This window comes from Petromyzon marinus, chromosome 39 (assembly GCF_048934315.1).
Source record: "Petromyzon marinus isolate PM22_M1 ecotype Great Lakes invasive population chromosome 39, UKy_Petmar_22M1.pri1.0, whole genome shotgun sequence".
In the NCBI taxonomy this organism is placed as follows: Eukaryota; Metazoa; Chordata; class Hyperoartia; order Petromyzontiformes; family Petromyzontidae; genus Petromyzon; species Petromyzon marinus.
The window spans coordinates 4,026,493-4,037,305 of record NC_133705.1 but is presented as its reverse complement, the minus strand read 5'-3'; the positions used below and the strand labels follow the sequence as shown (position 1 = coordinate 4,037,305).

The 10,813-nt window shown below is 49.2% G+C and overlaps 1 protein-coding gene across 4 annotated transcripts in view; it reads right to left on the bottom strand.

The window, feature by feature from the left end:
- Positions 1-244: 244 nt before the first annotated feature.
- Positions 245-10,813, bottom strand: part of LOC116950413 (polyhomeotic-like protein 2) — an 85,592-nt gene continuing 75,023 nt past the window's right edge. For all 4 annotated transcript variants that reach the window (XM_076072828.1, XM_076072827.1, XM_076072829.1 and 1 more), the window contains 3 exons: positions 9,751-9,877; positions 7,903-8,632; positions 245-7,748 (listed from right to left, as the gene is read on the bottom strand). In XM_076072828.1, coding sequence (XP_075928943.1) covers positions 7,594-7,748; positions 7,903-8,632; positions 9,751-9,877 — 1,012 coding nt within the window. In that variant the 3' untranslated portion in view covers positions 245-7,593. The remainder of the gene's footprint in view (positions 7,749-7,902; positions 8,633-9,750; positions 9,878-10,813) is intronic.

Below are 10,813 nucleotides of genomic sequence, written 5' to 3'. Positions count from 1 at the left end.
CTCTGAAACAAGAGTCGTCAGACTTGGTGAGGCTTACCTGGGTAACCAAGCGTAATAATATAATACTGTAATAATCTTTCTTCCAACCCAGTTACAATGTGTAGTTTTTGGGGGGTTTTAGCAAATCTGATGTTAGTTGCCTACAGCTCCTAGATCTGCAAAGCTGTGTTGGGCTTTGCGAATGCGTCTCGACCTCTCGTGAGCAAACTTTCAACAACAAAAGATATTGGGTCATGCACACCGGTTTGGAGCTCAACATTGTTACAAACGTTCAATGAATTGCCACACACACTAGCGTACAACCACTTTTTGAAACACATGCATCCGCGCTGCCTTCTATACAAAATCGATACAAAAAACGACGATACAAAAACAACACTGCTCACAGCGGTGGCTGGCGAAAAGGAGCCACGAACAACGAAGATCATGGGGGAAAAGCCGCGAGGTGCTGAAAACAACAAGCGCGGCTTCCCCTTCGGACGAGAGCCCTGTTTGGAACCAAACTCGGGGGGTAAATCCCTTTTTAATGTTTCGTTTGTTTTGCATATGGATTACCAAGTCGCACACAAACCGACAGAGCATCGAGAACACGCGGCAACAAGTCGGGGGTGAAAACACGCATACTTGAAAAAGAATGAAAACCGATCGTTATTTAAACACAAGAGAACTGTTACGAATGAGCACGTACAACAAGAAGAAAAACCCTCCGGTTAAATTCACAATATTACAAAAACGATTTAGTAAAAGCAAATCTTCCCTGAAAAAAAAACTTTCTAAAAACCTCCCGACGACTTGGGAGCCTTTTAAAAACGCGAAACATTTTGTTTTCATATCTGTAAAACACGCACACGCCAACCCAGCGGTCCAAACAAAAGTCAAAACAAAACCGCCGCTTATTTATGTATTGGAAACGAGCAAAGGTAAAATGACTTTAGGGCTGATTGGAAAGTCTGTGATCTGGCACAACGCAGTGATGAAAGCAGAGTTATTTATTTTTCTACATGCCCCCTCCCCCCCTTAAAGTGCAGGGCACTTGGTTCTACAGCAATTATCACCACAGTCGTCATCAGCATCATCGATATCCCAAGCCTTTATTACCGCCAGGGACGAATTAATTCTTTGTCACGCTTCTCAAACCGCTCGCTTGAAGAAGGCACTGGGAGCCCAGCCTGGTCAGAATCGGTTCTCTCCCAGAAATTTCTCTCTTCTCCAGATTGCTCTGCATTTTCAAGCGGACGTGTCCACTACTCAGCGAACACGCAAACCCGATGACTACGAACGGTCGAAAGCATTGACATTTAGTGCGCGTTCCGACAGACTGCAATTATATACTTGGCACGGATACAGCCGCCCTCCGTTGCATCTTCACTCCTCACACACATCAGGCCACTAACTCCCCCACCCCTCGTGTTCACAGCACCCACTGCCAGCGAGTCGACTAACTTGACATCACTTGTACGCACCCATGTGTCACAGTGTGTGGTCGACAAAGGCTGCTCACCAGGCCTACTGCTAGAAAACGCTACTAACAGCCGTTATGGCCACGTTCTTTGCCATCCCAAAACCTTAATACGAGCTGGGCAAGCCAGTCCGTAATAACGGAGCCTTCCGGTTCGTTGGGGGGGGGGGGGGGGGACGCTTCGATCGTACAGGGAAACGCGCGGACAAACGGAGACACGGACGCACGCGCGGGTTCAGCCGGGTCCACGCCCGGGCGACTGGTTGCGTGGTCGTCTCTGCAATTAGTTACGACCATGTGTGGTTTCGGGAGTGATTTGCTTGCGAGATTCGGTCGACCGTGTGGACCAGTCGCGATGCTACATCTTTAGTCTGAAATGAAAACGCCGTTTATCAAAGTATTTCTATTGCAATCTTTCCCCCAAAAGCTCTATAGGATCCGGGGACTGCTATAGGTAAAGCTGGTGTGGTGAATTTTCTAGCGATTAATTTTTGTTGTAACAACACACTGGAGCGTGTCATTGGACGGACGAATTTACAGACGGATGGACGGACAAATGGACGGACAAAAGATACAACATACCCAGGTACAGCGGAAAGCAGCCAATTGGCTCGGCTGACAATGTCGTGTGGCGCGATTCGTTTCCCTGTTGACTCAGCTGCATCGCTAAAGTCCACGCGTGGCGCTGGCTGCACGGCGACAATTGAAAAGCTGCCGTCAAATACCATCCATCTTCTGTAAACGTCGCTGGCATTACGAACAACGCCTGGTAGTGCACAGGGAACGCTTCACAGGGCCAGGTTGTTGGTTCAGCCAGAAACAGGCGCTGCGTGTTGTGACGCTTACAAACCCCGCCTGGCTGTGAGCTGGCCAGCAGGCATTACAACAAGTGGGTTCACGAACCCGTCCTATGTGGACCCTCGAGTTGTCTCCGGATACTCCGACTTTCCCCTCCAACACGTAGTAATACAATTCAGGATATTAAAAACAAATGGACAAAAATCCCAATGCAGAACACGCTTGAATAAAAGTGATAAAAGTGTTACAGAAACCACAACAGTACCGTGCATCATTTTACACAACAGCACCGTGCGTCATTTTACACACAGCCCAAATATGAATGCAAATTACTCAACAAAATGGTCGCCCTATGGATGGATTGGAATAGGCATGGAAATTTGGAATGTTTACCACTGGACTACTCAGCCCGAAATATACACAGCACGTGCATGTAAGTACAAGAGCCGCCTAGTCTCTTTGGGTTGTGGTTCCTCTCCTTTCCTTTCACGCGGCAATACTGCAACGACACTGCACCACAAACCCAGACACGGCCACGGCCAACGTGAGTGAAGAGCGATATCCAAACTGGACCCGAACCCGTCGTGGCCCTCCATCCTTTCACCGACCCCGCATGCTGAGCAGCGCCGCATGTAGGCTGAACTTTTTTTTTAGCACCGTACGTAGCCAAGCGCAGCTTTTAGCGGCAGTGCAGCGCTGACCGCAGGTGGTTAAGTTTAGTCAAGGAGAAGCCCCTCGGGACCCACGACCGACGCGACATGTGCAGTTGCCTTCAACCAGCAGGGGATTGATAAGAGGCCCTGCACGCGCTACGTATTCATGCGAGGCATCGTGGGATGCCGCAAGACCAGTGAGCGAGCATTTGGAACGGAGATTCTGGGTCCAAATGTCTTTGAAATTAATTCGGACGTTTTATCACGGGAGTATTTTTTTTTTTTTACAACAGAACCCCATCACAAACCGTGAAGCACCCAAACACCCAACAGACGATTGAGTAGAACGAAAATGCGTATAAATATTAACCTGCAAAAACTCACAACTATCGTCAACAAGAGCTTACAAACACACAGGGCGACCCATTTACAGATTACCCCAACTTGTTTCCAGTGGCCATCTCGCCTTCCCAACGGCTGACTGAATATTTGGAGAGCGATGGTCCAAAATCAGAGGAAGTGCCTAAAGATAATTGGCAAGTCTGTTGAGATTGGGTGTGAGCCGAATACGATATCGTTTTCTCTGCAATATCTGAATATCACTCGAGTGCGGTATCTAATTGGATCACCGATTGCATGAGTAAGATAACATTCTGTACAAATGCCATTTTTCAGAGGGGGCAGAGATGAACTTGCCGTTGATTATAGCCCACACAAAAGCAGTGCCTTCAAAAAGATTCCGACATTTTTAATTGGGAATGTATCGATTTTAATTATTTACATTTAACTATCCCCCTCACCCCAATTATATTCCAGTCACGAAAGCTTCAAATCTAGAATATATTCCAATTGTGCTCACTGACGGCACGTCATTCGATGAAGACATCGATTCGGCACTCTTAAAGAAAGCAGCATCTCCCGCCATGTTCAAGAACAGCCTGTGGAAGTTGACGCCAAAAAAATACTTTCTGAGATCCCTACAGTTGCCTCTCATCCACGCCGAGTGATGCTGCGCATCCTCACATGCGCTGCTATGGAATTGTTCTTGTCGCATGGAAATCAAACCAAATTCACCAGAAGCAGCATTAAGTAACAAACTCAACACAACATGTTTGTTTTGTGCAGTCATCGGTGACCTGGCTGGGACCATCAACTCCTTACGCTTAAGAAGCCAGTTTATAATCATGGGCGCCTAAAACCTGGATTCAGAGCCAGTATCCTCAGCATCGCTGGCTCAGTATTCTGACCCCTGGGCCACTCGACCGCCTGATATGTGCTTGTATATATACTGGATATGACTGCAAGTGCAATCCCCATCGTTGACAGAGCATCATGAGCAACAAAGTACAGCTGGCTAATGATGTAGACCCCCGCCCCCCTTTGGAAGGAATGAGACCAACGATAACCGACCTAAGCAAAACCCACTGATAAATGATCGCAAATTCCCGATTACCTTTTGCTTAGTCACATGAAGGGGAATGGTTTGTTTTTACTTTCCAAACACCCTCCAATTTCGATGACCGTATACCGCATTCTCCATATTATAAAATGCACTCCCCCCCCCTTCCCCCACTGTATTTTAAAGCTAAAGTAGCTTCAGTTTGTGTGTGTGTATGCTAGTGGGGAGAGGTAGCGCAGTGTTTAGCGCACCGTGCTACGAACCAAGCGACCCGAGTCAGATTCCTGCTCACGGCCAATAACAGTTGTGAATATTTACCCTAAGTCGACTCAGCCTTACATGTTGTACCTGAAACGGTGTATAAACATCAGCACCGGGGTCACAAATGCGGCCGGGCGTGGTGCTGGCCACCGACTACCCCCCCCCCCACCCCCCACCATGTTCCATGCCGGCCTTCATAGGTGCTTGCCGACAGTACTTACCCCAACAGTCTGTTACACAAATGTGGGGGATCTCTTACATATACAAGTGCACGTTAGTATATTAGTGTACATCATGTATGCGAGGCCACATATGGATCACTGCATTACTTCATGAGCACTGGGAAAAAAAGTCTTACAGTCCAGAGAATACAGCAATTATTGTTGGTGTCAGAATGGAGAAGAGCTTCATTGAGGGACAAACAAAACCAATTGCAGACACTGAGACTCTGAAACCTTGGTCTGACCCTCTGAGCTCTGGAAAGCACCACTGAACCCTAAGAATGATAATGCTGCCTTCTTCTGGCTCTGCCAGCCTTGGCCATCAACACTCAAACCTATGAATCTTACGAGCGCATTCGTTTGGCTCTGAGCCATAGGCAATAACACTGAACCCTAAGCAACCTACCAATGTATTAGTCTGACTCTACGAGCCTCGGCAATTAACACCAAGCACAAAAAATGCAATGCCCCCCCCCCCCTTTACCTGGCTCTGTGATCGTCTGGTTACCCTACGCCAGAGCCAAGCCACGCTAAAGTCAAGACGTAGCTAAGCATCCATTTTCTTTCGTAAAGGTGATGAGATGACAGCGATTGGATGGTAACACGCCGACACGATGCATCCACACTATTACTCACGAATCCAGAGCTGCTTGAACTACTTAAGGACCTACACGTTGCTTGGTTTGCTTACTCCTCGCCACCACTGCGTACAACGCACACACTTGTTTTCAGAGACACCTTACAGACCATTGTTTTCATATCACAACAGCCAACGCTCTACATTGCTCTATAGACAAAACGACGCGAACTTGACAGCGCACACACACACACTCTCTTATCCGAGTCTACAGGCAGTCCCACAGCTTGGGAAGCAGCAGAGCAAGTTGGTTGCTGAGCAGTACAGCACGGTGTGCACTTGAGTGTTCTCCAGTTGCACTCAGTTATTTGTAACCAAGCACTCCGGTTTCCTCCCACGACTCAAACAATAAAAAAAACGAATGCAAAGAGGTAAGAATTGACCAAACATCCCGAACCGAGCCGCGCTGGGGCTGTGCCGAGCCAGCCTTACGTGGATCAAGAACTGGGGTGTTTTTTTTTTCCACTGCACAACCGAGCCGCGCTGGGGCTGTACCGAGCCAGCCTTACGTGGATCAAGAAGTGGGTTTTTTTTTGTTCCACTGCGGTTGAATGATTGCTGTGCCACGGACGGCACACGCAATATGAACGAGTCAAGGTGCGCGTAGTGAACTGACGCAGCGTATAATGAAAACTATTGGCCTCGTTCTGAGCCCTGTTGGCCCCAAGTCAGATTGAGGTGTCTTGTGAGGCCAGTTGAAGCACGGTTTCGTTCTGGATTAGCAAATATCCAGTGGAAAACCATCTGTGTATGGCTTGGCTCAGATGTGCCAGTGGAAAAGGTGTCTTGAGGCTCGGTGAAGGCTTTCCTGGATAAATAAAGCACTGATGATTATTGTAATACTCAGAATCATTATGATTACACCAGCAAAGATTATTTTAAAAAGCACCTTAAGTTAATTCCACACTCCGCAAAGCCTTATTGAAATAAAAAATGTCTGGTCGCCTACAAACGACGACAGAGTGGAGCGTCATGAAGAAGCACCCTCGTTTGCCGCGAAAATTAACAAACGGCAGTAGCGGCAAATTTCCCAGCCGCTATTTTTCGTGACCAAGGTCAGTGCTACCAGCAGCCATCATGGATGGCGGCCGTTGTTGTTTCGTACGTTCCAACGTCATTTTGACTTCGTATTTTTTAGAAACCTCTGCGTCTTGAAAGTCAGTTCCGTCTTCTTTGCTCAGCGGTACAGCAGAGTCCATTCGCAAAGCTCCCGCGCGGATTTCTGATTTGGTGAACGGTGGTTGTGATGCATTTTAGGAAGGAAAGAGGGATTTGCCGGGTTCTTGTTTGTGGAGGAGTTTGCGCCGGCAACTTTCTGCCGCTCTCACAAAGCAGCTCAGACGAGTCATACTGCTGGTGGTGGAATAGAACTAAACGACCGTTCAAAAATATAATAAAAATGGTAATATATCACTGATATGGGATACAGAGTTTAGTGTAAAATTCGGACACTTACTAGCATGGAATTTAGACACAGACTAGAGTGGGATTCACACTCAGACTGGAGATCGATTCATGTTCGATTTCCCAAACGATGCAGCGTGTGTGACAATAACACGCCAGACACATGCAGATAGTGAGAGGGATTTAGAGAGATGAAGAGACAGACACACAAAGACACGTGCACTCACACACCCACTCACATTCTAAATACACGATGACAGAGGAATACAAAAATGGATTGAGATACAGATGGTGACAGACTTATACAGAAGGACATTATATAAATAAACATATTAAGATACAGAGACCAGGAGATAGAGATAATAAGTCTGGAGGATATTGAGATGCATAACCAAAGAGATACAGTAATGACCCTGTTTACGTCAGGAATGCTTTCCTGAAAGGTGTGATGACAAATATCGAAACGATGAAAATCAAAGCAATTTACAGGGTAGGTGGAGGCAAACGCCGAGGCGGCGGATACGAGAAAGGACGGACGATGCTGTCAGTGTTGGTTGAGGCGACGCAAATCGGGTAGCGGTGTTAACAAGTGACGATGAATTTACGAAATGACGTAAAAGGGGGAGATAAACCGGGCTATTACTGTATATAGGCAAGATGGAGAAAGATATTGCCAGGCACACAAAGAAACTGAGACACACAGAGAGATGGGAAGGCAGAGACAGCGGGGAGAGACTGGGATACGGGGAGATGTTGTTGGCTCAGCACTCCTTGAGGCGATTGATCCAGGCACAGACTTTGAGTGCCGGCCCCAGCTTCAGGTTCATGGCCGACATGAGGTGATCCTCCTTGAGCAGCAGCAGGGCCTGCCCGTCGATCTCCTGCTGACGGAACTCGTCTGCCAGCTCCTGGCAGCCTGCACACCAACGGAGAAGGCGACACGGGGGGCGGCTGTGTGAAATGGAGGCTTGGGAAGTGTGCAATCAAGTCACTGTAGGCTCCCCGCCCTTGTGTGGTGGTGGGGGGGGGCTGTAGGCGAGGGTGTTGTGACTGGAGTTTGTGAACCTCACCCGGCAGCCGCCCGATGAACTCCCACACCTCGAGCACGCTCCAAGCTCCCGGCTGCCTCACTTCCCTTCCCCTCCCGTGCTGCCCATGCTGCCCGTGGTGCCTGTGCTGCCCGTGCAGACAACCCATGCTCCCTCCTCCAACTCCCACAGCTCCAGACACCACCCCTCCAGCTCCTCCTCCTCCTCCTCCCATCACGCGGCTGCCACCCATCGCTCCCACCGCTCCTCCTCCCCCCCCCTCGGGTGGAGCGACGGTTCCGCTGCCGGGGTTGGGAGGGCCTGCGCTGGTCCGCCTCGTGACCGGCACGCTGCGCGCCAGCCGCTGCCGCGCCGTGTCGCGCACCCCCGAAGCGCCGTGCCGGTGCGAGTGGAGGCGCCGGCGTTTGGCCGGGCGGGGCCGGGCGGCGCCGGGCTCGGACGGCGGGCGCGGCGTGGCAGAGGGCGGCGGAGGCGGCAGCGTCGGCACCGGCGGCGTCGTCGTCGACGATGACGTCGGCGGCGGCTGCGGCGCAAGTTGCGCCGCCGCCGCCGTCCGCCTCGAGTCCGCGTCACGACCGCCGTTGGCGCTGCTGGTGCTGGTGGCGTTGGTTGCGTTGGCTGTGGCGCCCGATTCTGGTCTGGTGGTCGCTGACGAGCGGGTGGACGGGGGGCAGAAGGGCTCCTCGGGGCTGGAGGCATCGTCGCTGCCGGCAAAAGCCTGGTCCTTCAGGCCCGAGGGACAGGCCAACGACTGCCCGACGAGAGGGTCGGGAGGTGTGGGAATGGCATGGGCAAAACGGCTTAATTTTAGGAATGGAGATTCGTTCCATTCTAAATGTTACGTTATCATATAATTAGCAATCAGTTTGCGTAAAACATGAACAATTGATTCCAACATGCACAAATCGATGTACTGTTACCATAAGAATACTTTCCCCCCCCCCCCAATTTTATCCCGAGCGTACTTTTAGCGTTGTGTTACGAGACAAATAACCGGCAGGGAACTCTCCCACAATCAGTACATCACCCAAGGTTAGGAAAGAGCCCATGGAAGTGGATATCACAGAACTACTTCTGAGGTCCTTTTAAGTGACTTGTGGTCCATGCAGTAGGGAGCAGCACTTTCCTACCTGCCCTGCCACCGAGAAGAATGTTTGTAGCATGAGACTCAAACCAAAAGATTTGTGCATGTTGGAATTTTAGTTACCAGTGTAGATGAAAATTAAGGGATTTTTTTGTGGTTGTTGGTGAGCGGAATGAAACCCTCAACTCATAACGCTTGAGAACCCAATTTAATCACAAGCGGGTTGCCTGCATTTGAACTCGGGTTCCTAGCGTTACCGGGTCAGCGCTCCGACCTGTGAGCCACTTGGCAACAACCGTAAAACCAATGGTTATAATTCTCAGAGCTGGAATGTAACAAATATAAGTGCAGAACTGACTGTTTAGTCATCAGTGACTGGGCCCCAAACCACCACCGCCCTACACTTGATGTAAGAATTTATAATAGAAACGGGGAATCCATGTATTGTGTGTGGTGTTGTGTGTGTGCATATATATAGGGAGCAGTGGCGTACTCTGGTCGCTGGATTTGTAGCGCAGCGCTACGATCCCAGCGACCCGACTTCGATACCTAGTCATGAACACCACCACCAGTGACGATTATCCGAACCGGTTCTGGGTCTCCCCTAGGTCACATCAGTCTCAAATTAGTATCTAGTGCAGTGTAAAAATTTACACCGAGGAGCCAAAGGGCAGCTGGGCATGGTGCTGGCCACCCACCCATAGGTGCTCGTTAACAGCACTTGCCCCAAAAGTTATGGCTATACGGGGGATCTTCGTCTTTGTGTGGGTGTGTGTGCGTCTTACCCTCTTGAGTTTGGACCTGGTCCCTCCTCCGGCCTTGCGAGTGTTCTTACGTGGTCGCCCCACCTTGTTCTTCTTAGAGGCGTCCGACTTGAACAAGCCAATTCGCTTACTGCAGCCGACGTTATACCTGCTCATTATGCCACCACCGTCACGCAAAGATAAAGTTCCCCGTTTAGCCTTAGCAGACTGTTGGGGTACATATGAATGCCGGCACGGCACACAAGGGGGGTGGGAGGCCAGCAGTACGTCCGGTTGCCTTTGTCTCCCCAGAGGTGATATTTTTACACACTGTACCAGGTATTCATTTGAGGCCGAGTCGACCTAGGGGAGGGCCCAGGACCGATTTAGATAATTGTCCCTGGTGTTGGCCGTAAGCGGGAATAGAACTCGGGCCAATGTGGTCATAGATCAGTTTGCTAACCACTAAACTACCGCTCCCCACGTACAATAGTTTATTGTTAAAAATTCGGTCACAGCAGAGTCCCTATGCTCACTGTTACATTGCATTTATGGCTTTATTTTGGTGATTTCGAAAAGTTTTTTGGTTTGGCCATGTTTGTTTGTTGTAGTACGGAGTTAGACTGATGGCCTTAATCTAAGTTGTCTTGTGGTTGTTGTTGTTTGACTTGCATCCCACTGGGATTTTTTGCACACAGCGTTGGTATACGGTGCTTTTTCAGGAATATTTTGCTGTTTTTTCCTGGATTTTCTGTTTGCACAGTCACATAGTCACTTTAAGATGTTTTCTTGTTCATGTTTTTTGTTTTTAGTCTGTTGCGGTTGCACCCGATTCAAGAGCTGAATGGCTCACAGGGCTATACCAAATAAATGAAACTGAAAACTGAAACAAAGACACACATACACACACATTATGCACAAGCTGCAGGCCACCTACGCATACATTTATTAATAATTCCGCTTGTTTGCCCAGGAAATGCGTCAATGAGTCAATAAGATTTCTTCAACAGGGTCCTGCCAGGTTTTCACAGTAGGGGGCGATGTTGTGATGTGTAAGCTCAATTGAGTTATTTGCTGTAAATTTTTTTTTTTATACCACCATTGT